This window comes from Oryctolagus cuniculus, chromosome 5 (assembly GCF_964237555.1).
Source record: "Oryctolagus cuniculus chromosome 5, mOryCun1.1, whole genome shotgun sequence".
In the NCBI taxonomy this organism is placed as follows: domain Eukaryota; kingdom Metazoa; phylum Chordata; class Mammalia; order Lagomorpha; family Leporidae; genus Oryctolagus; species Oryctolagus cuniculus.
The window spans coordinates 135,913,020-135,941,008 of NC_091436.1; the positions used below are offsets into that span (position 1 = coordinate 135,913,020).

Consider the following 27,989-nt stretch of genomic DNA (forward strand, 5'->3'; position numbering starts at 1 on the left):
AGCGCCAGCGGGCGGCGGCGCCGAGGCTCGCCCAGGCCTTCCCTCCGGCCGCGCCGCGGGCTCCGGGCAGACCCGGCGCCGTGCCCGTTCGTGGGGGCGCGCTGGGCGCCGAACGCGGCCGTCGCAGCTTGCCTGAAGACGGGCCTGCGTCCCCGGGTGACCCCGTTGCCCAGATCCCCCGGCAGAGCTGACGACCCCCTCTCTACCTGGGGCTCGCACTCCCCTTACCTCGTTGCCCAATCTCCATTCCCTCGGAGCTGACCAGCCTGTTTGTCCCAGTCTCTGGCCTCTCTCTGCCTCCAGCCGGCACCCCCCCGCCCCGCCCCCGACCGGCAGCCCCCAAAACCAGTTAGTTGCTATCTATAGCCTGGTCTATAAATACCCCGCCCCAGGCCTTCTCTGTAATTACACGGGGCGGGCCGAGGGAGGTAATTACGGAGACCTGATTACGGGTCGCGTGGGGGGTGGGGTGTCGACCCCCAGGCCCGCCTCTCCCCTCCCACCGTACCCTAGGTTCCGCCCAGGCTTCCGCTGAGAAGGGGGCTCTGGGCTGTCGGGGCGAGGGGGCTGGGGAAGGGGTGTGACTGGACGTTTGGGTCTGTGAAAGGCAAGGGGCTAGGGGTAGCTAGTCCTATTTGGGATTACCGAAGAGGGAAATTTAGGGTACTCAGGAGCAGGGCAGAGCGGTCCAAGGGTCGCCGAGAAAAAGGGAGGGAAGGAGGGAGAGTGTTCCTGCCCGCGCACCCCAGGTGTAGCGCGGGGGTGGGGTTTCCCCTCTGGCTGTGGGCGGGCAGCTGCGGCAGGGGCCGGGCGGGGGCGGGGGCGGAGTGGGGGCTCTGGGCCGTAGGGGTGGCCGGGGACACACAGGAGCGGCGGCCACCGAGGAGGGAGCAGCGCCCGAGCCCCGACGGCACCTGGCTGCATGGAGCTGGTCCCCTGAAAGCTGTCGCCTCCGGACAGTCTCTGACCTCCCTAGGACGCCTGGGTAGAGGCTAACAGCGGGCTCACTGTCCGCTGTCAGCCACTGGGCGTCCAGCGCCTCCGGCCGGCCCCGGGTCCCTGGGACCTGGCCTTCGGGTGGCCGGACCATGGAGCCGTGCAACCGCTGCCATCACTTCTTCTTGCTCCTACCTCTGGTGCTGGGGCTGAGCGCCCTCCCAGCCTGGGCAGGTAAGAGGAGTCACAGCCTGGGTGGTGGGAGTCAGGCTGGGGCCCCGAGGGTTCCGGGAGAGTGGTCTGCTGATGCCTGCCTGCATCAGGAGCTTGGCAGCCTAGAAATGGGGTTTGGACATCAGAGGTGTGGGCTGGAGGGCAAGATGTTTTGGTTCCTTAGAGCCAGGGCAGGGATTGAAGTATCTGGCAGAGGGCAGGTAAGGCGGAAAGGTGGAGGTCCACCCTGCAGGGTGGGTGGGCCGCACGCCTGTCCTGGGTCCTGGGGAGGAGCTGAGATGGCCAGGGCCAGTCTGGTCCAGGCGTTGCTGCTGTCCAGGGATTGTGTTGTGTTGATGGGTGATGAAGTGCTCCCCAGGGAGCTTTCCAGCTACGGGATGCCAGGGAGCATCGGTGGGTCAGAGCGGAGCACCGGGATGCCTCAACTGTCTGTCCCATTGGTTTCCCGGACAGGGCCCCCCTTCCTGTGCCCTCGATGCTGCCACGCGGCTGGCTCTGGGGAGCACTGGGGCCGGCTGCCAACAGGACGGCGGCCGGACAGGCTGGGATCAGGTGTCTGAGGCCAGAGCCAGGGCTTTGCATTCCTGCCCCTCCCCTCCCCCTCTGGCCAGCCTGGCTCCCCCGGGACCCTGGTGTCCATAACCTCAATCTTTTCCTTCTCTTTCCCAGGGCTGTGAAGTCCTGACTTCTAGGCAAGGGGATTTGATGTCAGAGAGGAGGGACTGAGAGCACTGGGTCCCTGGCCAGCTGGAGCAAGCCTCCCACCCCAACTCCTGGAAACAGTTGGGGGGGGGGTGATTTGACTATTCATTTCTGCTTTGCTCTGCAGAGACAATGGTCTGAATGGCTGCATAAATGATTTAGATTAAACTAGAGAAGGAAGATCTTCCAAGATGTGACAAGTGCGAGCCTCAGGGACAGGGAGCTAAAGTGTATGAGGTCTGAGAACCCCCTGGTGTGGAGGCTGGGGGATGGCCAAGATGACCATCTGTTATTTCAGGGTGAATGGGTTGAGGAAACAGGTTCCTGTGGAATTCCTAACATCACAGAATAAGGCGATGTGTGTGCGTGGGGGGCAGAGGTCAAGTGGTGAAGGGCAGGTGAGGCCCAGGCCCCGGGACAGGGACGGGGCCGAGGCTTGGAGATGGCGGGCAGGCCTATGGGTAGGTTGTCCTTAGGATCCAGCTGTGCTGTCCTGGGTTTTGGTGGTTGACGGGTGGGGGGGCAGCTCTGAGGTCTCTTTGGCCTGGGGTCTCTGTGAGTCTCTGTGTCTCTGTCTCACTCACCCTCCATCTCTCAAAGCGGCCCTTGTGTGACGGTGTTTGCGGAGCTGCCACCCGCGCCGGGGCCAGGCTTGGGCGGGAGGTGTGGGAGGGGGCAAGGCCGTGGTTTCCCGGCTCCTGGACTCAAAGGGCCTTTTCTCTGCCTGCCCGCCCCACCTCACCCACCCCACCCAGCTCTGCTCTCCTGATCGCCCTGCCCCACGCTTCTCTGAAAGTTTTGCTGGAGTCCTCCTTGGGATTTTTCCAGCCTGGAGCTGAGGGGGTGAGGAGTATGTTGGGGAGTGAGTGAGGGCATTTGGGGCCTGAGAAGCTGACCTCGAGGTAGACAGGGCTGGTGGCCAGGTCTGCGCTCTCTGGATGCTGCGTGGTGGGGGTGTCGGGGCAGGGTCAAGGTTCCAGGTGTGGGGAGCTTGCCCGGGCTTTGGGTGAGGACTCTGATGTGATCCACAGATGTGTGGCTCGGGGCCCTGGACCTGCTCTGGCTCTGCGTGGCAGCTTCAGCCCCCCCCACTCCCACTGCTCAGCCCCTCTCCTAAGTCAGGGGCCACAGGCTCCCGGGCCGGCTCTTTCTTGTATCTCCTTCCTCAGCACTTGCTGGACTCTGTCCTCCCTCCCTGCCCCCTCTCCCCACAGAGCCTGGCATCCGTAGCAGCTTTGAAGCCCCCTCCCAAGGAGCCTGCTTTCTGCTCTCTTCCTGGTGGCTCCCTGCCCCTGCCGTGCCCAGGGTGATCTATTGCCCAGATGTTGTTTGTGCTGGAGACGGGACAGATGCCAGAGACTGGGAGATACAGAAAAGGGAGCGAGGGAGAGGGAAACAGACAAAGAAGATGATGGATAGAATGTGAGGGCCGTGGAAGAAGAAAGACGGGAAAGACAGAAAGACCAACATGTACAGAGACAGAGAGTGAGAGGGGAGGAGAGCTGAGAGAGAGATTCAGAGACATGATAGAAAGAGACAGGTTCACAGGCTGCAAGGCAGAGGTGCAGGGGGAGCGGGAGAGGGGCAGGAGTGGGCGTGCAGTTGGGCACCAGGCTGGTGCTGCCCTTCCCTGCGGGTGACTTTGCGTCTCCCAACCAGTCAGGAGCCCTAGAGAGCTGAGTTCCCTGTGTAGGTCTCCTGCGCAGGGCTTATCCCTCCCCTGCAGCTCATGGTCTCTCCCAGGTGCACCGCCTGTGGACGTGCTCCGAGCCCTGAGGTTCCCCTCACTCCCTGATGGTGTCCGGAGGACAAGAGGCATCTGTCCGGCGGATGTGGCCTACCGAGTGTCCCGGCCTGCCCAGCTCAGCGCGCCCACCCGCCAGCTCTTCCCAGGTTTGGGTGATGAGGTGGGGGAGGGGGCTGTGGGTCCAGGATCAGACTCCAGAAGGGAAGGGCGTGTGGCTCTTCTGGCCTCTAACTCCACTTTTGTGTGTCTTTCTCGGGTACCAGGAGGCTTTCCCAAAGATTTCTCTCTGCTGACTGTTGTCCGGACCCGCCCTGGTCTCCAGGCTGCCCTGCTCACTCTCTATAGTGCCCAGGGCACCCGACAGCTGGGCCTGGAGCTGGGCCGACCCGTCCGCTTTCTCTATGAGGACCAGACTGGACGGCCGCAACCGCCAGCTCAGCCGGTCTTCAGAGGCCTCAGCCTAGCAGATGGCAAGTAAGTCAGCTTGCTTGGTCTCTGGCCTGCCTGGCCCACACCTCAGGAGAGAGCGCCCCAGAACCCCACTGCTTAAACCCTGCCCATCCTTCTGGCGACACCGCGCCTAGCCCCTACCCCAATTCGATCCCTTCCAGCCCACGCACGGTTTGCGCTTTAGAGTTGCATCCCAGCTGTTCATGTAATCCTAGCCTGTACCCTGGAAAAATCACTTACATTTTTTGAACTTATCTCTTTCTCTTCTTTTCTTTCTTTTTTTCTTTTTTTTTTTTTTAAAGATTTATTTACTTGAAGGGCAGAATGGCAGGAGGGAGAGATGAAGGGAGAGAGATTCACTGGTTCACTCTCCAAATGCCTTTAATAGCCAGGGCCAGGCCAGGCCAGAGTCAGGAGCTAGGAGCTCCATCCAGGTCTCCCACGGGGTGGCAGGGACCCAAGCACTTGGACTACCACCACCTGCCTTTCAGCTCCATTAGCAGGAAGCTGGACCAGAAGCAATGGAGTAGCTGGGACTCGAACCAGGCACTCTGATATGGGCTGTGGTTATCCCAGGCAGAGGCTTAGCCTGCTGTGATACAACATACACCCTGAGCCTCAGTTTCTATGTCTGTAAAGTAAAGACAATAGAATCGTCACAGTCTAATGAGAGAGCGAGGACGTGGTGGTGCCCGGCGCCTTGTAAGTGCTTGGTAAATGGCAGCTACTGCCCTGATGACTGCTGTCGCTGGTTTACCTTTCCATTCGCATCCTTGGCCCACTTGATTTCCCGCCCACCGCCCATCAGTCACTTGAGCCTCTCCTTTCGCGACCAGGTGGCATCGTGTGGCTGTGGCAGTGAAAGGCCAGTCTGTCACCCTCATTGTCGACTGCAAGAAGCGAGTTACCCGGCCCCTCCCCCGCAGCGCTCGGCCAGTGCTGGACACCCGTGGAGTAGTAATCTTTGGTGCCCGTATCCTGGATGAAGAAGTCTTTGAGGTAACCACAGTAATCAGAGAAAGGAGTGAACTCTGTCCCTTGTCTGTGCCGATTCCCCTTCTGGCCCCAGGGCTCCACCTTCCTGTCCCTAGGCCTTGGTTTCCCTCTCCTGGATCCATGTTCCCAGAACTAATTTTCTCTGTAGAACTAGCTGCCCTCTTCTGTGGCGGGGCTGTCCACACCACTTATTCTGACATTTAGTCTTCACCAGCACTCATCTGTCCATCCCTTCAACCAGTCCATTGATCTGCCCACCCACTCTCTTAGCCCCCCGACCTCTCGATGCAAACATGGATGTATTTACCATTCACTCACCCGTCCATTCACTTACGCACCTGCTCATGCGTTGTCCACACTCCAGCCTGTCCTCACCCCAGCTCAGTCACTCCCTCCTTCCTGCCATCACTCACCCTCCCACCCATCCCCTCAGCCACCCTCTCACCCCATCTGCCCATGCAGCCATCTGTTCTTCCACCTCCCTCCTTCCCTCCCTCCCTATTCTTCCTTCACCTCAACCATCCCCTCCTTCAGTACACTCACACACGCTCTCCTTCACTCACACTGTCCATCCATTTATTCACCCATGTATTCAGTTCCATCCACCACAAACCCATGTACACTCATTCATTAACATTCCATGAAGTCACACTTCTGAGCCCCATTCACTCATCTGTCCATCCATCCACTCACTCAGCCAGTCAACATTTTCTGAATACATGGGGATCAAAGGAGACACAGAATAATAATAAGAGTCCTTCAACAAATTCATTGAAAATGCCCTTATCTTTTAAAACTTCTTCTATTTATCTGAAAGGCAGGGAGACAGACAGACACAGAGATGTCTCCTACCTGCTAATTTACTCCCCAAATGCCCACAACAGCCAGGCTAGGCCAGGCTGAAGCTAGGAGCCCAGAACTCTATCCAGGTCTCCCACAGGTAGCACATTAGCAGGAACCTAGAATGGAGAGTACAAGACTCAAACCCAGTCTCTCTGATAGGGGCTTTGCAATAGCTTAAGTGCTGTACCAAATGTCCCCCCCTTTCTGAACAAAAAATTATGTGCTTATTTTTATTTATTTGAGGTGGAGCGATGGAGGGGGGGGGAGAGAGAGAGAACCCACTCTATTGGTTTACATCCCAAATGCTTGCAACAAGAACTGGGCCAGGCTGAAGTTGGGAGCCAGGAATTCAATCTGGGGACCCAACTACTTGGGAATACCTCCCAGGGTCTGCATTAGCAGGAAAGTGGAATTAGTAGAGTTGGGATTCGAACCCAGGCACTATGATATGGGATACTGGCATCCTACTTGGCAGATCAACTGCTATGTCAGACACCTGCCCTTCCATTATCGTTTGACTCCGTTCTTCCACATGCGTTTTGAACTACCCTCAGATAAAGTTTCTGTCATCCCAAGGAGTTCCCAGTTTGGTCCTGGACATCAGTTAATGTCCCTAAACCATAGTGCCAGGCAGGGTGTGCTGAGCAGCACATGTGCACACACATGAATGCCACTGCCGTGCAGAAGGGGACTCCCCGCCCCCATTCCTAGGGGTCCTGAGAAGAGGGCCACAGCACCCAGAGCTGAACTCGTCTCTCCAGAAGCCACCTGAGCAGGCTCCAGCACTACCGCAGGGCAGGGATTCGGCAGAGTGAGCTGGACTTGGAGTTGGAAGGCTCGAGTACCAGTGTCGATTCTGCTGTTCTGAGTACCTTTGGCCAGTTACTGCCTTGCTGAGCTTTTCTGAATGGAGTAGTTTTGCGAAATGGGCATTAAGGTGGTTGTCCTGCTGACTTTTCCAGAGATCTGTTGGAAAGAGAACGGGGCCATGCCCGGGGTGGGACTGATAACGGTCTCCTCCAGCTGTCTAGGTTTACCTGGGATCGGCCTCCTGCCTGGGGTCTGCACCCTCTGCCCCTCTGCGTATCTCCAGGCCTCCCTCCCTTGACCTTCTTTCTTCCTGTCTCTGCAGGGTGATGTCCAGGAGCTCGCCATTGTTCCTGGTGTGCAAGCTGCGTATGAGTCCTGTGAACAGAAGGAACTGGAATGTGAGAGGGAGAGACCTCCCCACCAACCATCTCACAGGGCCCAGAGATCCCCAAAGCAGCAGCCTTCAAGACTGCAGAGGCCCCAAAACCAGGAACCCCAGCGACAGGTGAGGGGCTGGGCGAAGTCCCAACTGCAGAGCACCCCAGGAAGGGAACGACTCAGCCACACCCCCAGGACTGCCCTCCATACCCCAGAGCCCGCATCCCATCTGGGCCTCCTGTCCTAGCCCCTCCTTAGTTCCCATCCCCAACCACGCCTGCCTATTCCCATCACGCCCTTCCTCCCAGTCCTCATTCATCAACCTTTTTATTTTCATTTGAAAATAAAAAGAGTCATTATGAGGACTCCGTGGCTGGGAGCTGTGTTCCCTGCTTGTGTCTCCTCCTCTGCCAGTCTTCCTGGAACTTTGTCCTTGGGCGTCCTTGAATTAAGAGATTGGGAGGCAGAGGGAGTAGGAGGGAGGAGAGCAGAGTAGGGGAGACAGAAGCAGGGAGGAAGATGGAGAGGGTAGGCCCAAAGAGGAGCAGTGGGAAGGAGGAGGAGTAGAGGGGAAACTGAGGAGTGGTGGTCTGGGGGGGGTGGGGAGCCCAGTCCCTGGCCCCCTGCACATGAAGGTACAGGGTTAGGGGCTGTGGGGGCAGAAGGGAGGTTGGATTGGGTGGGGGCTGCGTGGTTAGGGTGATACATATGATCTGGGGTCTGAAGATTGGAGGGCCAATCTCTTAATCATGTCTGCTTCTGTCCCACACGGGGGGACCATCTCCCCTCTCTTCCCCCCTTCACCTCTCCCCCGACCCTCTCCTCATCTCTCTATTTCTCAATACCATGCCTCCTGTTTCCAACCCCCCACACCATCTCCTTATCCCCTCTCCGCATCGCTCCCCACCCCCGCCATGACCTAATCACTTCCCTACCTCTTCCCATCGCCTCCTCCTCAATCCCAGTCCCCTGAGTCTCTCTACTATGACTACGAGCCCCTCTATTATGATGTGATGACTGCGGGGACCACCCCTGATTATAAGGTAAACTTGAGGGACCCCTTCTCTCTCCCCTTCCTCCAGCCCCCCTTGCACACATGTACCATGACCCCTTCCTCCCCAGTCTGTTTAGATGACCAGGGTTTCCTTACTCCCTTCCCTCTCCCATGTCTCTCTGTGCAGCGGGCTCCCCCTTCCCCTAGGGGGCGTCGGACCCCTTCCCGAAAGCCTGCCCAACCTGCCAAGCGGTCAGCGGCCCGGCAGGCGTCCTCCTCACCTGGCCGGGGGCCTTTTCCAACCAGAGGCTCTGGCCCTGCACACAGCAAGCCCCCCCTCTCCCGACGCCCAGCTCGGCAGGCAGCTCCCCCCACTGCCCGAGCCCCCCCCAGGACCAGAGGCAGCGGCTACCGGCAGGTAGAGCCGGGGCATCCAGATCTGTGCCCCCAAACCTCTGTGCCTTCGGAGATTTGCTCTCTCTGAACTCCCCCTGCAAAGGGGCTGCAAGATCTGAGATTGCCCCCACCCCCCAGCACAGACACGGCTTTGCTTCCCCCTCACTAACCGCCCCTCTCCTTCCTCCCACCTCGTGCTCCCCCCCCCCCCCCCCCCCGCGGGTTAGGACCCCACCCCAGGAGAAGAGGAAGGAATCCTGGAATCCAGCCCCTTGCCACCCCCTGAGGAGGTAACTCCACACCCTGCCCCTGCCCCAGCCTGGCAGGGGTGGGGAACCCCCTAGGACCCCCTCCCCTTGCCCTGTGTCTTCTTGGTGAACCAGCGCCTCTGGCCGGAGGGCTTTGTCCTGTGTACTTGTGGTCTCTGTCCCCTGGTCACTCTGAGTTGAGCCATTGTCTTCTGAGTCCTTGCCTCCTTCCGTTTTTCTGTGAGTCCAGAGTAATCGTCTCTCTGCGTTGGTGTTGAACGGTCTTACTTGTTGTGTCATATTTCCGTCCAGGAGCCATGTTTTCAGTCCATCGCTATCACCCTTTTTCTTTCCCCTTCTCGCTCTCCATCACTTTGGGTCATTCCTTGAATTCCTGTGTCTGTCATTGTGTTCACTGATCGTCCACTGCGTTCAGCCCTCCGGCCGCCCTTCTTATGGGATGATCTTCTGGACGTTTCACCCTGTGGTTGGCCTTTGATGACCAGCCGCTCTCTGTATTCCCACGCCCCGTGCTCCTCTTGGGAGGAAAACTCCAGTCCCGTTTACCCTCAGAATCCTTTGGGCTAAAAGTTGTCACAGTCTGGGGGCCCAGGGAAAACCTCCTCTCAGCCCTAATGCCCCCGTCTACCCCTCTCCCTCCCCATCCCCGGGAAGGAGCAGACAGATCTCCAGGTCCCCCCCACAGCATACAGGTTCCAGGCAGAGGAATATGGGGAGGGTGGCACGGACGCCCCGGCAGGGCCCTACGATTACTCCTATGGCTATGGGGACGATTACCGCGAGGAGACCGAGCTCGGCCCTGCGCTCTCTGCGGAGACAGCCCACTCGGGAGCCGTAAGTGCACGGAACTCCTCTTTGTCTTGACCCCCAGCGTGAGCTATGAGAACTGCTTCTGTTGTTTTGATCCTCGCCTGTTGGCTGTGAGCTACTTCCCATCCGGTTTGAGATGCATATGTTGCTTGAAAAGATTACTCCCTGCCTCTCCTTGCTGAGTGTCATGGAGCCTTCTACCCAGGGCAAGTGGGATATTTTTTCTTTACTCCTCTGGCTACTTCCTGTCCTTCTTGGTCACTTCCTGCCTAAATGGAGCTGGATTTTATAAAGCTTTTCATCAGTAAGCCTTAACTCGTAACATCTGTTTCCATCATTTCTTTGTGGTCGAAACATTTCTTGTCCGTGTTGCTGCCGAGGGATCTAACTTCCTGTGTTACCATCTCTAACCTACAGGCGGCTTCTTGTCTGCCCCCGGCTTTCTCCAGCCATGGTGTTCATCTTGGTCACTGTGTCAGATTGGACTGAAAGGAGTTTTTATTTGTGTTCTGGCTGTTGTTTTTCATGCTATTTTGTGACAGTTTCCTTGGACAGTAACCCACTTCCTGTGTGTCTTAGATCATCTAAATCACAGAGTTTCTATTGTGGGCCTAGATGTTTATCATAGCCAGTTTCTGTGTGTCTAGACTTGATGTTGTGTTGTTATAATGCCCTTTGGAAGAGCTACTTTCTGTCTGTTCTGTGAATTTCCTCTCAGTCAGGGCAGCCATTTTGGAGTTGAAGACCCACTTCCTGGATCCTCATTTCTTGGCTGCTTCCTGTCTGTCCGACCACTTCCTGTTTGTCCACTTTGTTTTCTAGTTGTCTTGGCCGTGTTTGATTTTTCTTGGCCCTGATACCATTCTTGCTTCCAAATGTTTGTCCCTTGGTTGTCTCCCTTAATTGTTTACCATGCCTTCAGACACTCCCTGGCAGCTGGAATATTTCCTGTCTGTTCCACCTCATCTTTTGCCTGCCGTGCGATTAATGGCTGCCGCCTCACCCCTGCTGCCTCACCCCACGCCTCCCTTCTCTAATATCCCCGCCCTTGACCCTTGGCTGCCTTCCCCTGAGGCTGCATTGTCATATTTGGGTTTGATGTGGGATTTGGTCAGGATGGAGGTGGGGGGATTCTGGGGATCTTTGTTGGGGGGTTGGGGAGGCTGTCTTCCATTCCCTGTGCTGATCCTGGTTCTGACCCTAGAACTGAGGACAGGCAACAGAGTGGAAGTGTGGGAGGGAGGGAACTGGTGGGCTTGGAGTACAGGTGGGGGCCGGAGGAAGAGGTTGTATAACTGGAGCTTGAGTAACCGAGACCAAGAGCTGTATTTTCCCAAAGGCCAGTCACCAGGTTTGAGTTTGGAATATCAGTGGAGACTGTGCTCCACGAACCCCTTGATATTCTAAGCAGATTTTCATGGATAAAGGTGTTTCTTTTTTCTTTTCTACAGAAAGACTCATAGCTTTCCTCAGATTCTCACATGGGTCCATGCCCTCCTCCTACCCTCAAATAAAAATCTCAGTCTTAGATTTTTGTTTGATGGACAGGGGTAAGGGAGAGGAGGCAGTGGATGATTTCTTAAGGCTCCAGGGATTTCTGGGGCCTGAGGGAGTTTGGAGGGCAGGATGGGGTCCTCCAGAAGAAGGTTCGGGAAGGCTGGGGTTGGATCTCTGGGACACGGGGAGGTTGTGTTCGCCGAGGTGGGGCTGGGGCCCTGGGGGCCGGGGAGCCTGGGAGGTCTGTGAAGAGGGTGTCTTGGGATGGGGTGGGGGATTTGGGGGTGGGGTCACGAGAGTCTGCAGGCACTGAGCATGAAGCTGTAGTTGGGAGGGGGACGTTCTGTGTCTTGGCTGCTCACAGACCCCACTGGGGGTTACATGTGTGTCTCCCTCAGACTGCCCATGGACCCCGGGGCCTGAAGGGGGAGAAGGGAGAGCCTGCAGTGCTGGAACCCGTAAGTCACACTGCTGTCGGAGCCGAGCGTGGTGGAGAGGAGAGCAGGAAGCAGAGGTGGGAGTGCTAGCCTTGTAGCCTCTGACTTTTACCCTTTGGCCCTACAGGGTATGCTTGTGGAGGGGCCTCCTGGCCCAGAAGGCCCCGCGGTGAGTTTAGTTGTGACCCTCCCTGGGCACCCTTCTGTGCTTTCCCTGCAAATTCCTCCCTCTCAGAGGCCTCCCAGAGTCCCTGCAGCCGGGGACTCCAGATCTCTTCTGTAGAACCCACCCCTCGGTCACCTGCTGCTCTTCTGTCTGATGCCCTCACCTGCCCCCCTCCCCTTGTGCCCCTCAGGGACTGACTGGTCCCCGTGGCATCCAGGGGAACCCAGGCCCAGTTGGAGATCCTGGCGAGCGGGTAAGGGAGTGTGTGTGTGTGTGTGTGTGTGTAGGGGGTTGCAGAGAACACAGTTGTACCCGGTGATGGTAGCCATGCTCAGTAATTCAGTTGGCTGATTCCCAAGTGAGGGGCCTGTGCTCTCCCCAGCACCCGGAAAGGAGTGCAGACTCTGATAGCAAGGGGAGGAATTGGTGCTTCATATTCATTTCCCTCTGTGGGGTGGTGGGGTTCAGGAAAGCTAGAGGGAAGTCTGCAATGATTCTGTCTACAAGAGTTTCAAATCGATGCCAAGACACTAGTGCCTCCTGTCTGTTCTCCCCCTATTTTCCTGTTTATCTCCCCTCTCCAGGGTCCCCCTGGCCGAGCTGGGCTCCCTGGATCAGATGGGGCCCCTGGCCCTCCCGGTACATCTCTCATGCTCCCAGTGAGTTGCCTTCTGGGTGTGGAATGGGTTGGTGGGGAAGGCAGGGGAGTTGTGTTGTGTCCCCAAGAAACAAAGGGCCAGGAAGGCTGTGGTGGAGGCTCTAACCACCCTCAACCTGTGGGTGTTGGTCTTTAGGGTAGAGGTATCAGAGCCTCATCAGACGACCAAAAGTTGGGTCATCTAGAACCAAAGTTGGGTTATCTAGAACCAAACTTGGGTAATCTAGAACCAGGCAGAAAATCCTGCATTCCACAGGTCTAGAGCCCAATGAGAGTCTCTGAGGAAGAAGAGACTAGAGGAGAGGGAGGAGGGGAGGCCGCTGAGTTTCTGAAAACCTGAGTGGTTATCTGGGACCCATGGGAGATGTGGAGGGGTGGGGGAGAGCGTGGGGAGTGTCTCAGCATGGGCAGTAATGCTGGATGAAGCCTCTGCCCCAGAGGGAGGTTTTCATGAATTTCTTGGGGGAGAACTTGGACCCTTTTTCCTTGCCCCTCAGTTCCGGTTTGGCAGTGGTGGGGGTGACAAGGGCCCTGTGGTGGCAGCCCAGGAGGCTCAGGCCCAGGCGATTCTGCAGCAGGCACGGGTGAGGAGGGGGTCTTGGTGGGGAGAGGGGTGTGATGGGGAAGGGAAGACTCCCGGAGAGGGCTGGAAGAAGAGGTGGGAGTGAGTGGAGGTCTTGGAAGAGTCTGGGCTGGTCTGGGCCTGGAAGGGAGCTTGGGGAGCACACGGGGTGGGGGTGGGGCGGGGGATGAGGGTGTGGCATGGGGAGTTTGGAGCACATGCTTGGGTTGGGGGTTCTCCATTGCCACCCCCACAGTCCTTCTGTCTCCCCTACTCCCCTAGCTGGCACTCCGTGGACCTCCTGGCCCCATGGGATACACTGGCCGCCCTGGACCCCTGGTGAGTGAGTTGGGGGTTGGGGTAGAGGACCCTTTATTTGTGTGTGGGGGGTTTGGATAGTTCTGGAGAGAAAGCACGTTGGAAGTTGTTTGGCTTCTTTCGGGACCACTGTGTGTCCTTCAACATGGCCATCCCCTGTTGTCACTCGCAGGGACAGCCTGGGAGCCCTGGCCTGAAAGGAGAATCTGGAGACCTGGGACCTCAGGTGACCCCCCTGCATCTGATCCCCAACCCAGGGCCGCCCCCTCTGCCTCAGGTCAATAACCCTACCCCCATCTTTCCCCACCCCAGGGCCCCAGAGGACCGCAGGGCCTTACTGGTCCTCCTGGCAAGGCTGGGCGAAGGGTGAGTGCCCCACGGGGGGTGAGAGAAGTGTTGGTGGGAGGCAGGGCTTGGAGCCTGGGAGCGGTACCCTCCCTGGCTTGCTCTGACACTCCCTCTGCATCTCCAGGGCAGAGCAGGTGCCGACGGAGCCCGAGGGATGCCTGGAGAACCTGGAGTGAAGGTAGCAGCCCAGGGTCCCCCTCTGCCAGCTGTAGCTCCCAGCCCCACCTGGGCTCATTGTTTTCTGGATATGACTTACTTTCCCAGGTTTCCCCAGGATGTAGCCCCTCCCAACTCGGGATACAGCAGGGAGGGATGGGCTGGCAAAGGGGCTGGTCCTCACTGTGGCTGCTTCTCTTTCTCCTAGGGTGATCGAGGTTTTGATGGACTCCCAGGGCTACCTGGGGAGAAGGGGCACAGGGTGAGTGTACTGGGGAGAGGGTGTTTTGATAGGGGAGTAGAGACAGGGAAGAACACAGGCCTGGGGGGGCTCACTGGGGTGGGTTGGTGTCTGCCTGGGCTGGGGGCACTCAGGACCCTCTGACCTGCTGCCCTGTTTTCCAGGGTGATACTGGTGCTCAGGGCCTTCCTGGGCCCCCTGGTGAAGATGGAGAGCGGGTGAGTGTGTGGCAAGGGCAGGACTGGGTGCGGGGGTGGGAGTCCAGAAGGCGAGGGTACCCTCACTGTATCCCTTCCTGTAGGGAGATGATGGCGAGATTGGGCCTCGGGGACTGCCTGGAGAGTCGGTGAGTGTGCACTGGGCCGGGCCGGGCTCCAGAGAGGCCAGGGGAGGTGCACGGGCATGGAGGGGACACATTTTCCTCTGGTTTATACTGTCTTGTTTCCTAACCCTGAATGTAGGGGCCCCGTGGTCTCCTTGGCCCCAAAGGCCCACCTGGTATTCCTGGACCCCCGGTGAGTGACTCCCTGGCTTTTGACCTTGCCCCTTGACCTCTCGACCTCCCCACCCTTCCTAACTGCCTCCCCCTCCTCCCCCCGCCCTGCCTCCCCTGCTCCTTGGCCCAGCCCTGCTTTAGCCTTTACCCATGAGGCATTTGGAGGGCGATATGGGGCAGGGCACCAAGGGCTCTAAGCAGAGCAGAGCCAAAAAAAGAGCCAAAAAAAAAAAAAAAAAAAAAAAAAGAAAAAGCCTCAGGAAAAACAAGACAAAACCCCACGGACCTCCACCCTGTGGTCTGGGCCCGCATGTCCTTGCTGAGGTTTGGGGAAGACCTGGAATCTGAGCGTCCTCTGTGTGGCCCCTCAGAAACCGCAGGGCCCTCCCTGCCTCCTGCCCTCCAGCCTGGTCACGCCCTCTCTCATTGCAGGGAGTCCGGGGCATGGACGGTCCCCACGGCCCCAAAGGGAGCTTGGTGAGTGATGGGCATGGCGACCTCAGCCTACCCCCAGAGTCCCTGCTGGGGTCCTGTTAGCCCCTGGCCTGCTTCCCTCTCCTGCCTGGGCAGCTGTCGCTGCCGGAACTTGGCTGTGTGCCCTGTTCCTCCTCACCGTCTCCTTCTCACTCCTGCCTGGTCGCCTGTTTCTAGGGACCCCAGGGAGAGCCAGGACCTCCTGGACAGCAGGGCACTCCAGGGACCCAGGTGAGTGGTTCTGCTCATCCCTCTGCCTCTTTAGCCACTTTAGCCCTGGGCATCCCCTGGTCAGACCTGGATGAAGACAGGAAACTCAGGGTCCCAGGCCTCTGTTTTGTGGCCCACGCTCTGAGTGGAGGGCTGCCGGAGGAGTGTGGCCACTCCAGCAGCCCCCTGACCCCTCTCTCCCTGCGTGCAGGGTCTCCCCGGGCCCCAGGGTGCCATCGGCCCTCATGGAGAGAAGGTGAGTGACAAGTGATCTGGGGGGGGGGGATAGGGCTTCCAAGGGAGGACGGGGAGCCCTCCACGCCTGTTGAGCCTCTGGCTGGGTTCACACCTGCCCCTCTAACGCCCCTGAGCCACCTCTCTTCCTGCAGGGTCCTCGAGGGAAACCAGGGCTCCCTGGCATGCCTGGCTCCGACGGACCCCCGGTGAGTGGGCCCCACCTCTTGGTCCTGCACCTGTGCACTGTGTCACATGCTCTGCTGGTGCCTGCCCATGGTCACGGCGGGCATTTGGGTTAGAACAGTAGGGAGGGGTGTAGGGAAGTGACAGGGGTCAGCTGTCACATTCCCTATCTCCTGTTCCCCAGGGTCACCCCGGGAAGGAAGGTCCCCCTGGAACCAAAGGAAACCAGGTAAGATCTCCCATTTCTGCTCTCCCCCCTCCAGAGGCCTCTCCCCCAGACTCTGAGGCCTCAGAGTCCTTGGGACTTGCTTGTCTTGGTCCCGTGCCTCTCACTCTACCCTCAGTCCCCGTGCTCGGCACCCCTGCCCAGACCCCATTTCTCCCACCCCTGAGGCACCCACAGCACACCCAGGCCCCTGGGTAAAGGCTTCTCCTGCTTCTTCCAGGGTCCCTCTGGGCCTCAGGGTCCTCTCGGATACCCAGGACCTCGAGGTGTCAAGGTAACGGGCCCCCAGGCTGGGACGTAGAGGACTGTGGTCAGGGCAGTGACATGCGGTCTTGGGAACTCGGTTCTTCCAACCCAGCCTCACGCCTGTTCTCTGTCTCTCTCCCCTTCTAATTCCAGGGTGTGGATGGAATTCGGGGTCTGAAGGGTCATAAGGGCGAAAAGGTGAGCACAGTTCCCAACGCTCGGTTCTGCCCCCCACACCCCTGCTGCCCATCTCCTTTCTCCACCCCTCCCCCGCAGCCTGCCCTGAAATCCATCCCCACCCCGTGTTCCCTGAAATCCTCCACTTTAAGCCCCCCCTCCCTTTCTCAGGGCGAGGACGGCTTTCCTGGGTTCAAAGGTGACATAGGAGTGAAAGGTGACAGGGTGAGTAGAAGCCCTGCCTGCAGTGCCCCTCCCCTGCGTGTCCTGGGGACCCTCCCCCACCAGCTCTGGGCTGCGCTCCCTCTGAGCCTGAGCCCCGTGCAGTGGCAGTGCCATGGTCTGGGCCACACAGGCCCTCCAGCCCCACCCCCCTGCCCTGTGGGCTCCCTGTCCTGCGGTATAGCTGGGACCTCGGCCAGACCCAGTCAGCCTCCTTCGCTGGTGTTCACCTCTCCTTTTGGGGGGGGCCAGACCCTGCCTCCAGCCCCTGACACACCCCTCCCAACGCTGTCACACAGGGCGAGGTTGGAGTCCCTGGTTCCAGGGGAGAGGATGGTCCCGAGGGGCCGAAGGGACGCACTGGACCCACCGGAGACCCCGGGCCTCCTGGACTCATGGGCGAGAAGGTGATGGGGACGAAGGACCTGTGCCTGGGTGCTCCAGTGGTGGGGGGGTTGGTGACATGGGCAGGGGGTGCCAGCAGCTCAGGTCAGTGAGTCAGTCGGAGATGGCCGTGCATTAATTATGCCCAGCACCTGATGGATTGAGGGGGAGTGTGTGAGTGAAGGAAAAGCCCGTCATGGCGAGTTTGCGAGCGAGGCATAGAGAGCACCTGCCAGGGTGAGGGAGTGAGGCTGAGGCAGGTGCGAGAGGGGCCCAGGGGAGGGCAGCTCCTGCTGTGCACCTAGTGTGTGCCAGGCCCCGTGTTAACCTGTCCTGGCAGTCCTGGGAGGTAAGCAGATGCCAGCCCTGTTTTGCAGGTGAGGTGTGGCAGAGGCACGAGGATGTTAAGTGCTTGCTGATCACATGGCCAGGGCAGAGCCAGGGTTGAACCCAGGCCGTCTGGCTGCAGAATCAGTGCCTGCTCCCACCCACGGCCCTGCAGCTGCCTCTGGGGCACTAGCCTGGGAGCCTCAGTGGAAAGAAGGTGGGGGTGGGGGGTGTGTGCACCATGTGAGCAAAGGGGCGGGGCCTTCAGGAGGCGTGGCCTTGGTGGAGCCGGAGCAGGTGCTGGGGAAGATGGAGCAGAGGCTGACGGTGGCCGGGGGCAGCATCACAGACACAGGGCAGGCAAGGGCTGGGCTCTGGAGTTGAGGAAAATCCACTCTCAGGAAGGAGAGGTTGCAAAAGTCAGACAGCCAATGAAGCAGGGATTTGGGGAGTGATGTGGGCTCTGCTCTTGGAGGGCTGGGGTCCCCGGGCTGGAGCAGTGGCCGGGCTCCTCCCCTAATTGCTTCCTGTCTCTCTCTCCACAGGGCAAGCTGGGTGTTCCTGGTTTGCCTGGCTACCCTGGACGCCAGGGCCCCAAGGTGATGTGAAGTCCCTGGCTGCTTGTCCTGACCCCCGATTTTAAGAAGCAGAGACTAGCAGAGCAGAGTGGGGGGACCCTAGAGAGAATGTAGCCAATGCTTGTTCTGCAGGACACAGAGGCCCAGGCGGCGGCAGCAGTGGTCCAAGGCCACCTAGTTAATGGCGGGGCCCAGATCTCCCACACCGTGGCCTCTTCTGGCCCCTTTGCCCTTCCTGAAACTTCCCCATGCTCCCCACGTTCCCTGTGACTTAACTCCCCCATCTCTGTCCTGCACAGGGTTCCCTGGGATTTCCTGGTTTTCCTGGAGCCAGTGGAGAGAAGGGAGCCCGGGTAAGCAGGGGGAAGGGGGGTGCTGAGGGAGGGGTGAGGAGGATGGGAGGGGTCTTCGAGAGTCCTGCCCCCGGTGATGGTCTCTCTGCTTCCTTCCCACCAGGGCCTGTCAGGAAAGTCCGGGCCTCGAGGAGAGCGGGGCCCCACGGTGAGTGCAGCGGGGAGAGACCCGGCTTGCTCAAGGTGGCACAGGATGCAACCGGCGTCTCTGACTGCTCTCCTCCCCTCCCCTCTCTCTAGGGTCCGCGGGGCCAGCGGGGACCCCGGGGTGCCACTGGGAAGTCTGGAGCTAAGGTGCGTGCTCTCTGCAGGCTCTGTCTGCCCCCTGCAGCTGAGGCCCAGCGCTCCCTCGAGCCCTCTGTGCTTGGGGATCGCTGGGAAGCAGCTGCCCCACTCTGTGTCTCCCCCGCAGGGGACATCGGGCGGCGATGGCCCCCACGGGCCCCCCGGAGAGAGGGTGAGTGTGGCTCCATCTCTCGCCCCCAGTGCTCTGCAGCGGGGAAGCCGTTTCCTGCCCAGCATCCTCCTCCACTCCCCTGACTCAACCCCTCTCTGTCTCTAGGGTCTCCCTGGACCTCAGGGCCCCAATGGATTTCCTGGTCCCAAAGGACCCCCGGTAAGATGGCCACTGACCTCTGACCCACTTGGGGCCTCTGAGTCCTTCTTCTCCATCCCCCCTCCCAGCCTAGGGTACACCTGACACCTGAACCCCTTCCAGGGTCCCCCAGGGAAGGACGGGCTGCCGGGACACCCTGGCCCGAGAGGAGAAGTGGTAAGTGATACCCCCGGTTGCCCCTGCCCCAGGGCTGTGTAGAAGGGCCTGGTCTCACCGAGCACATGCTGGCATGACTCAGACCCATGGCCCAAGGCTCGGTGTGGGCGTGCCCCTGCCTGTGAGTGCCTGGAGCTCTGCCCCACAAGGTCCATGCCTGCTGTGACCATGCGGTCCTCTCTTCCTCTCACAGGGCTTCCAAGGAAAGACGGGCCCCCCTGGACCCCCCGGAGTGGTGGGACCTCAGGTGGGTTGGTCCCCAGGGAAGAGTGGGCCCGAGACCCTGGAATGGGTCCATCTACCCCGTTCCTCCATCACCCCTCCCTGGCCCTTGTTTGCCTGAGCTGAACCCCTGGGGCTAGGACCAATGGTGGGGGCTGGGGTTGGGGGGCAAGGGCTCTGAACGCCCTCGTGTCCCTGGGCCCTCTCACCCCCTCAAAGAGGAGGCAGTTCCCCAGCAGGGACACAAGGTGGTGCAGTTGCTCCATGCTGGAAAAGAGCGAGCCCCCAGGCCAGGGGGGTTTCCCAGTGGCTTTGGTGCCTGACCAGGGACATTTTCAGGGTGGACTCTCTGGACAGTGGGGGGAAAAGTGCCTGAGAATGGGGACCTTCTGCCTTTCCCTAGGGAGCAGCAGGAGAAAGTGGCCCAATGGGGGAGAGGGGTCACCCAGGCCCCCCAGGACCTCCTGGAGAGCAGGGACTGACGGGGACAGCTGGAAAAGAAGGCACAAAGGTCAGTGGGGGCTCGGGCTGAAGGGACATGGAGTGGGACCCTGGGGGGCAGAGCACTCTGCCGACGGGGGGCCTGGCTGTGGCTCATCACCCCTCCTTTTCTTCTAGGGCGACCCTGGTCCTCCTGGGGCCCCAGGGAAGGATGGTCCTGCTGGCCTGAGGGGCTTCCCAGGGGAGCGAGGCCTCCCGGGCACTGCTGTGAGTGTGACCCCAAAGTCACTGCATCCTGATCTCTCCATGTCACTCCCGGCCTCCCCCCTCTCCCTGCATGGAACCCCGTTCCTGCGAGCTTCCATCTTCCCATCTCACTGGAAATCTCTGGTTTATAGGGCGGTCCTGGTTTGAAGGGGAATGAGGGTCCCGCTGGTCCCCCTGGCCCTGCGGTGAGTCTGGGTTCCGGGGTGGGGGGTGGGAAGGGGAAGGAAGTGGGCGAGGGTGGTGGGGAAGCATGAGGAGCAGCCCCTGGTGGGGGCTGTGGGTCTGGGCAGAGGGCATCAAGGGTCAGCCATGGGGTCTTCTTGGGGTCTGACTCCATTTCCTCCCTCAGGGCTCTCCTGGGGAGCGAGGTGCAGCTGGATCTGGGGGACCCATCGGCCCCCCAGGGCGCCCAGGCCCACAGGGTCCCCCTGGAGCAGCAGGCGAGAAAGGCGTCCCGGTGCGTGTGGGGGCCCAGGGGCAGGTTCTGTGAACACGGGGGGTTCCGGGGTGGGGGGTGGCTTTAAGGGTGAGGGCCGCCTCCAGGCAATGACTCTCTTCTTCATTTCTTGCAGGGTGAGAAGGGGCCAATTGGCCCGACTGGCCGCGACGGGGTGCAGGGCCCTGTGGGGCTTCCGGGTCCTGCTGGACCCCCTGGTGTGGCTGGCGAGGATGGAGACAAGGTGGGGAGCGCGGTGGCCTCCCTGCCCCCTGAACTGCATCTCCCTACTCCGCCCACCTGCTCTCTCTAACCTCCCCTCTGCCTTCCCCTCCCAGGGTGAGGTGGGAGATCCTGGACAGAAAGGCAGCAAAGGGAACAAGGGCGAACATGTAAGTGTCCCTGACCTGGATCACTGCCTGCTGGCCTTTAACCCCAGTCCCTCCTGGCCTCTCTTCCTGTCCTGGTGTCTCTGACTCTCTTTTCCCCTCCAGGGTCCCCCTGGACCTCCTGGGCCCATTGGTCCTGTGGGGCAGCCTGGAGCCGCGGTGAGTGATCCCTGGGGTTGGAGGAGGGAGTGGGGGGCTTGGGGTCTGGGGCCCAGCTGTGTGTGGGCTTGTGAATACAGAACGCCTGACTCACGCCCCATCTTTGTGTCTTTGTCCCTGCCCCCTCCCCCCAGGGAGCAGACGGGGAGCCTGGAGCGCGGGGACCCCAAGGACACTTTGGAGCCAAAGGCGATGAAGGAACAAGAGGATTCAATGGGCCCCCAGGACCCATTGGCTTGCAGGTGAGTTGGGGGGGTGGCTGAGAGATGGGTTAAGAATGGGGTTGTCTGCCCCAGACCCTCGCCAGCAGCAGGGAGGTGGGGTCAGAGGCCTGATGGGCATGTGAGGTCCAAGAGGGCAGAGCCGTGGCTGGGGTGGTCACTTGGGTGTGTGCTTTGTACACCTGCACAGGGTTTGCCAGGTCCCTCTGGAGAGAAGGGAGAAACAGGAGACGTGGGTCCTATGGTAAGTGTGACCCCTACTGACTCCAGCCCCACCAACTAGGCACCCCCTGCTCAGCCATCCCCCACCCAGTTCCCCACTGCCAGCCCTGCCCCCTGCATCAGTGCCCCAGCCTGACGGCCCTGAGTCCGCCTCTGCCCAGTCTCCACCCTTCGTGCCCATCCACTGCCCTGTCTCTCACTCCCCTTCGGCATATCTGTTTCACCCCAGGGACCACCTGGCCCCCCAGGACCTCGAGGCCCAGCCGGACCCAACGGTGCTGACGTGAGTCTCTCGGGATCAGTGTGGCCGTCCCCTGCCTCCCTCTCCCCAGACTGAGACTCCGGTCTCTGCTCCGGTGCCTGGGAGGCCTGCTGCTGTCCACTGCGGTGACCTGGGACCCTCTTCCAAGCCTCTGCCCACCCCGCTAAGCATCAGCCTCTCTTTCTGTTTGTCTTACAGGGCCCGCAAGGCCCCCCAGGAGGTGTTGGGAACCTGGGTCCCCCTGGAGAGAAGGTAACTGGCAAGGGGATAAATGGGGCAGGCTTGGGTGGGAGCTGAGCCCATTTTCTGCGCATTTTGGATGGGCTGGGAGAGATGAGCGAGAATGAGATGTAGGAATATTGGGATTTTTTGGGGGGAAGGAGGTTTCTGACCCCAGTTTTTTTGCAGGGGGAACCGGGAGAGTCAGGATCTCCAGGGGTCCAGGGTGAACCAGGTGTCAAGGTGAGTGCTAGCCCTGAGCTGAGCCCCTCAGTGCCCTTTACCCACTCTGTGCCAGCTCCTCGCCACTCCTCCTTGGGCTGGAACTGCTTAGCCCACCCCCCCATCCCGGTTTCCTACCATGCTCCATGAGGCCTGACCGCTGGGCCCGAGTGAGCCCTCCTGCCCTTGCCTTGAATGGACGAGGGGGTGGGGAGACCCTGAGGGTGTCTTGGAAGCTGGGGCTGCACCCCTGATTCTCAGGACGCCCTCACAACCTTCGGTGCCCTCTGCTGCTTCTCCAGGGTCCACGTGGGGAGCGTGGTGAGAAAGGAGAATCGGGGCAGCCAGGAGAGGCGGGACCACCGGGGCCTAAGGGCCCCACAGGCGACGATGGCCCCAAAGGGAACCCTGTGAGTCTGGGGAGGTGCTGAGAGGAGGGCTGTGTGCATGAGAGATGCGGAGTGGGGGTGGTGCTTGGGAGGAGGCTCTGGGAATGGGGTCTCCTGGGGGGATGCATGGGAGGCGCCCTCTAGGTTGTCCTCTGAAAGTGTTAGGTGGCCTGCAGTGCTCAGCTGGGTCGGAGGGGACATGGAGACCCTCTTCGTACAGCGCATCCTGTGGAGAGGGAGGGAGTGGCATGTGCTGCTGGGTGCTGTAACCCTGACCTTCATTCTCCCTCTGCATTAGGGGCCTGTCGGTTTTCCTGGTGACCCCGGCCCCCCTGGAGAAGTTGGCCCTCGGGTGAGTCTTAGCCAGGGCGGGGAAGGGGTGAGGAGGGTGGGACTTCCTTGGAGGGCCTGCCGTGGCTGATGGGCCTGGGCGTTGGGAAGCCGGGGGGAGGCAGGGCAGGAGGAGGGGTGATGACTGCCAGGTCAGGGGCCCACCTCTGACCTGGCTGCTTCTTTGCAGGGCCAGGATGGTGCTAAGGGTGACCGCGGGGAGGACGGCGAGCCAGGACAGCCTGTGAGTGACCAGTGCTCCCGCCTCCCCACCAAGCTTCAGACCCCTACCCCTCTTCTAAAGCCCACTCACACTCACCCACCTCAATTCCTCCCTCCCTAGGGATCCCCTGGTCCCACTGGGGAGAACGGACCCCCTGGACCACTTGGAAAGCGGGTAAGCAAGGCAGACACCCAGGACCCTGGACAGCTGTCCTTGGGTGGGTGGATGCAGGATGGAGCAGTGGTAGGGGCGGCAGGGAGATGCTCGTGTGTGGGTGTGTGTGTGTGTGTGTACCAGCACGTGGGCTTCTGTGTGTCCCGTGTGCCCTGGGCATGCTTGCTGCTGGGTTTTGGTACTGAGTTCTTGCCAGGGCCGGTGGTGTTTGCTGAGGAGGGGGCTGGTTTTTCTGGAGGGCCCCTGCTGGGCTAGGCTTCCTCTTGTAGTAGCTGGGGCAGGAGGCGGGCCCCACGTGGGCTGTGGGCAGGTGGATCTTCACCAAGGCATGGTGCCTGTGCCTGCGGGTTTAGCCATGACTGTTCTCACCATCCGGGAATTGGCCCACTGCGTGTGTGCCCAGGAGGACAGCAGTGGCGAAGGCCAGGCCTGGCTCTGCACTGACCTGCCTGCCTCCTCTCCTCCTGCAGGGTCCTGCTGGCACGCCCGGTCCAGAGGGGCGCCAAGGAGAGAAGGGCGCTAAGGTGAGGGCAGGGCCGCCATGCGCTAGAAGATTCCTGCCGTGTTCCTATAGTCAGAGTCCTGTCTGCAGATGCCTGCCCGCGCCCACCTCTCCCATGCTGAATGCTTCGGGGCCAGGGCTTCCCTGGACTTGCTCTTGCCCCAGGGGCTGCTGTCATTTGGTGCCTCCTCCCTGTCTCACCCCTGCCTCCTTGGACCCCCTGCTGCCCCCACACCCTCCTCTGCCCTTGTTTGTGTTTCAGGGGGATCCCGGGGCCGTGGGTGCCCCAGGGAAGACGGGCCCTGTGGGTCCTGCAGGCCCAGCAGGAAAGCCTGGCCCTGATGGCCTGAGGGGGCTCCCGGGCTCAGTGGTGAGTGTGATGGGCATGGCAGGCCGAGGGATGGGTGCCATGTGGGGGTGCTCCTCCTGACCCCGCTGCCCCCCTGGAATCTGCAGGGCCAGCAAGGCCGTCCTGGAGCCACAGGCCAGGCTGGACCTCCAGGCCCTGTGGTGAGTGACGGGGCTGGGGCTGGTGGGGGTGAGGTGAGGGCCAGTGGAGGAAGAGGGAGGCGGTGGTGGTGCGGAACAGTCCCCCCCTTTTCCTGGAGACCACGACTTCCTGTCTCCCCACAGGGACCCCCAGGGCTTCCTGGCCTCCGGGGCGATGCTGGAGCCAAAGGAGAGAAGGTGAGTGACAGACACACAGCCGTCACCTTCACCCCCCAAGCCCAGGGCACCCCGCGTGCTGCCGCTGCACCAGTGCCCCGTGCCGTTCTGCCCTTCTCCCCCATCGTGAGTCCTCCCCGTACCCCCCTCACCTCCTGTCCCCTTCTCCAGGGTCACCCAGGTCTCATTGGACTGATTGGGCCCCCTGGGGAGCAAGGAGAGAAGGGTGATCGGGGGCTCCCTGGGCCTCAGGGCTCCCCGGGACAGAAAGGAGAGACGGTGAGTAGTGGGTGCAATCCTGGGCTGGCGGGGACACTTGGGAAGGGGAGCGATGGGGCGGGGCTGGGGATGAGGGCCCACTTGAACAGACCCCTCCCTTCCTAGGGCATCCCAGGAGCATCTGGCCCCATTGGTCCTGGAGGACCCCCCGGCCTCCCTGTGAGTACCCAATGTGTCCCTCTGCTGGGTCCCCTAAACCCCAGCGCTTCCTCCCATGACCTCCCGATGACTTCTGGCCACTGCCAGCCTAACTTGGGCCTCAGGGGCCCCCATCTGTCCTCATAGCCCCGGAGCTGCCTCCCCCCATTCCCCCTTTCCCTCAGGCCTTCCCCTCCTGAAGCAACCAAGGATCCCGTGGACTCATGCCCGGGCGTCTCCATTCCTCTGAGTCCCACCCTTGCCCTGCGGTGACTGTCCTTTCTTTGTTCCTCATTTCACAGGGACCTGCTGGCCCCAAAGGAGCCAAAGGAGCCACAGTGAGTGACTCCTGTCTGCTCTGATCACTGCCCCCCGCTGCTAGACTTGAGCCTGTCTCCCAGGCAGACATAACCCCCCACGGGGAGAGGGATTTGACCCTTCTGTGACCTTGATCCTACCCTTGACCTCCTGGCCGCCCCCTGACCTCAATTACTCCTTTTGTCAGGGCCCCGCTGGACCCAAGGGAGAGAAGGGCGTCCAGGGCCCTCCGGGACACCCGGTGAGTTAGAGCCCAGGCCCGCTTCTCTGAGCATCCCTCTGTCCCAGCCTCACACTCACAGCCACCTTGCCTCTCACCCTCTCCACTGTCCTTTCCCTAGGGCCCCCCGGGTGAGGTGATCCAGCCACTGCCCATCCAGATGCCCAAGAAGACGCGCCGCTCGGTGGACGGGAGCCGCCTGATGCAGGAAGACGAGGCTGCGCCCACCGGCGGGGCCCCGGGCAGCCCTGGGGGGCTGGAGGAGATCTTCGGCTCACTCGACTCCCTGCGCGAGGAGATCGAGCAGATGAGGCGGCCGACGGGGACCCAGGACAGCCCCGCTCGCACCTGCCAGGACCTGAAGCTGTGCCACCCGGAGCTGCCAGACGGTCAGCGTCACTCAGGGAATACAGACGTGAACAGGGTGGTGGGAGGGGGTGTTGAATGAGCAGCGTGGGTGTGGGGAGCCGAGGGGAGGGGCTTGGAGTGGTGGCTTTTCACCGACCAGGGCAGATGCATTTCAGAGTGTCAGTTGTCAGCCACTGAGAGGGTCCTGCCTGACACTGGTGTGGACCGGCTCATCCTCTGCCTGCGTCTGCAGATACACACATGGGCTTGCGTGTATACCAGTGGTTGTGTCTGAGTAGCCACCTCCACACGGGGCACCTGCTCAGGGAGCCTGGGACAGTGCCGGGGGCAGGGAGAGGGAGCATGGAAGGCCACTGCAGGAGGATGGATGTATTAGGGGCTCTGGGCGGGAAGCAGGGGGAGGGGCCGGGGGAGAGCGCTGTGGAGGGTTAGGGGCGTTGAGCCGTGGGAGGGAAGAGGGGATGTAGGGGCAGAGGGCATCTTGGAGCTCAGGACCTTGGCCCTGACCGCCCTGCCCCCTTGCCCCACAGGAGAGTACTGGGTCGATCCCAACCAGGGCTGTGCTCGGGACGCCTTCCGAGTTTTCTGCAACTTCACGGCAGGAGGGGAAACGTGTGTGACGCCCAGGGATGACATCACACAGGTGACAGCTGGCCCACGACCGACCGCCCCTCCCCTGCCACCCGTGCATCCATTCGGTGTCTCATGGATTCTGTGTTTTTGTGCTGAGCTCCCTGGCCGTTGCCGCCCCAGAGCCTGCAGGCCCTCCCCTTCCTGTCACTCCCCCCAGGCCTCTGATGCTCACTTTGCTGTCTTCTTCTCTTGATGACCCAAGACAAAGCTTGCCTTCTGTTTCTTCCCGGCCCCTGGCTCCCAGGCCACGCCCTCACTCCTCTCCTGGCCCTTTGCTGGAGCCCACTGCCCGCTCACGCTCCTGGCCCAGCTCCCCTGGTTCTGTAGACGCTCCGTGGCTCGTCTCTACCTGCCCTGACCCCGCACCTGTCTCCTGCAGTTCTCCTACGTGGACTCCGAGGGCTCCCCGGTAGGCGTGGTCCAGCTCACCTTCCTGCGACTGCTCAGCGTCTCAGCTCACCAGGATGTCTCCTACCCATGCTCTGGAGCAGCCCGTGAGGGTCCCCTGAGACTCCGAGGGGCCAACGAGGACGAGCTGAGCCCGGAGACCAGCCCTTACGTCAAGGAATTCAGAGACGGCTGTCAGGTGGGAACCAGGAAGAGCTGGTGGGAGACAGATCCCAGACTCAGGCTGGGAGAAGCGGGTGGAGGGACCGGTTAGGAGGGCGTGCCGGTGTCCTAGAGACCGGAGGGAGCTCGGACAGGACGAGGAGGGTGGGAGAGGTGGAAGCCCACCTCTGTGAGCCGAGACTCACCTGGCGCTCGCACCAGCGTCATAGCGCACGGGCCTGAAGTTGGGGGACCTCCTCCGGGCCCACTGCTCATTCTCCGCTTTCTCCCTCAAGACACAGCAAGGCCGCACGGTGGTGGAGGTGCGGACGCCTGTGCTGGAGCAGCTGCCGGTGCTGGATGCCTCCTTCTCAGACCTGGGGGCCCCCCCGAGACGGGGAGGGGTGCTGCTGGGGCCTGTGTGCTTCATGGGCTAGGACTTCTGTCGTCGGAACCAGGCCCACCTGGAATCCCGCAGCAGCAGCTCTGCGCCATCTCCCGAGAAGGCTCTTCCTTTCCTGGGATCCTGGGCCTGGGTCCTGGGAGCCCCCTCCAGGGCCCGTCCCGGGAGGAGTGAAGTCTGCGCCGGGGCGCGCCAGGGAGGGCTGGCACCGGGGCTCTCGGCCCTCCCGCCTGGAGCCTGTGACCTGTTAGAGAGCTGAGGCCCTTATTTAAAACTGACCTCCCAATCACCCCAAACAAGTGGAAGAGAAGAGAAAGGACATTGTGTATTTTGTATTTAAAAGTAATTATATTAATTATTTAAAGAGTGGAAAGCAAAATAACAAAAAAGATAAAGTGAGAAACACCAACAAAAACCAGCACACATTGGAGGTGGGGCGTCCAGGGGTGGGCCCTGCACCCCCTCCTTGCCTCAGGGCTTTCCTTGATGACTCCACCCCCCCCTCCACCTGCTGCACCCACTGTGAGCACCGGAGCAGATGGTCTCCTCTGCCTCAGGGCTCTGCCTCTCTCTCCCCGGGGAGGGGCTCCCTGGCCCATGCACCTGCCACTGCCTTTGGCTTGCTCTGGTGTGGCAGCCTGCTGTTTGGCCAGGCCACTCGGCCAGGGCAGGAGGCAGTGAGGGACAACGCAGGGCCTGTGCTCAGCAGGTGGTTGAAATATGGAAATTCTCCCCCCTCTTGGCCCTGGAGCCCTCCTTGCCATCCTGGCCACCCCGCCCCTCCCCTGCTCAGATCCCGCGACTGAAGGGTTCCTGTCTGGCAGGGATGGAAGGGGCTCCGCCTGTCCAGCCCTGCGTCCCTTCTGACTGATGGTGAAATAATGTGATTGTCTCCTCCCGGGA

The 27,989-nt window shown here is 60.8% G+C and overlaps 1 protein-coding gene across 10 annotated transcripts; it reads left to right on the forward strand.

The window, feature by feature from the left end:
• The first annotated feature begins 17 nt into the window (after positions 1-17).
• COL11A2 (collagen type XI alpha 2 chain) lies at positions 18-27,989 on the forward strand. Of its 10 annotated transcripts, XM_051854830.2 has the most exons (66): positions 842-1,170; positions 3,616-3,765; positions 3,883-4,093; positions 4,906-5,068; positions 7,041-7,223; positions 8,062-8,139; positions 8,714-8,776; positions 9,410-9,589; positions 11,461-11,520; positions 11,627-11,668; positions 11,856-11,918; positions 12,250-12,324; positions 12,821-12,907; positions 13,168-13,224; positions 13,376-13,429; positions 13,516-13,569; positions 13,676-13,729; positions 13,916-13,969; positions 14,113-14,166; positions 14,250-14,294; positions 14,410-14,463; positions 14,877-14,921; positions 15,096-15,149; positions 15,340-15,384; positions 15,518-15,571; positions 15,733-15,777; positions 15,995-16,048; positions 16,174-16,218; positions 16,369-16,422; positions 16,719-16,826; positions 17,676-17,729; positions 18,008-18,061; positions 18,165-18,209; positions 18,302-18,355; positions 18,474-18,518; positions 18,624-18,677; positions 18,780-18,833; positions 19,027-19,080; positions 19,459-19,566; positions 19,674-19,763; positions 19,895-19,948; positions 20,113-20,220; positions 20,336-20,443; positions 20,538-20,591; positions 20,694-20,747; positions 20,882-20,989; positions 21,159-21,212; positions 21,420-21,473; positions 21,651-21,704; positions 21,861-21,914; positions 22,196-22,303; positions 22,581-22,634; positions 22,803-22,856; positions 22,956-23,009; positions 23,480-23,533; positions 23,774-23,881; positions 23,968-24,021; positions 24,145-24,198; positions 24,349-24,456; positions 24,562-24,615; positions 24,897-24,932; positions 25,100-25,153; positions 25,254-25,521; positions 26,032-26,144; positions 26,514-26,720; positions 26,980-27,989. In XM_051854830.2, exons 1-66 carry the CDS (start codon positions 1,089-1,091, stop codon positions 27,118-27,120), a joined length of 5,202 nt encoding a protein of 1,733 aa, XP_051710790.1. In that variant the 5' UTR covers positions 842-1,088; the 3' UTR covers positions 27,121-27,989. The 10 variants fall into 10 exon arrangements, 8 of the variants coding, with proteins under 8 accessions (XP_051710790.1, XP_051710791.1, XP_051710792.1 ...); XM_051854831.2 differs by lacking the exon at positions 8,062-8,139; XM_051854832.2 differs by lacking the exon at positions 9,410-9,589 and having other exon boundaries at positions 843-1,170.

Coding starts and splice junctions, on each gene's coding strand:
- COL11A2 (XM_051854830.2), top strand. CDS start 1,089: ATGGAGCCGTGCAACCGCTGCCATCACTTCTTCTTGCTCCTACCTCTG. Junction 18,062..18,164: donor GTGGAGAGAAGGGAGCCCGG/GTAAGCAGGGGG, acceptor CCTTCCCACCAG/GGCCTGTCAGGAAAGTCCGG. Junction 18,519..18,623: donor ACGGGCCCCCCGGAGAGAGG/GTGAGTGTGGCT, acceptor CTCTGTCTCTAG/GGTCTCCCTGGACCTCAGGG.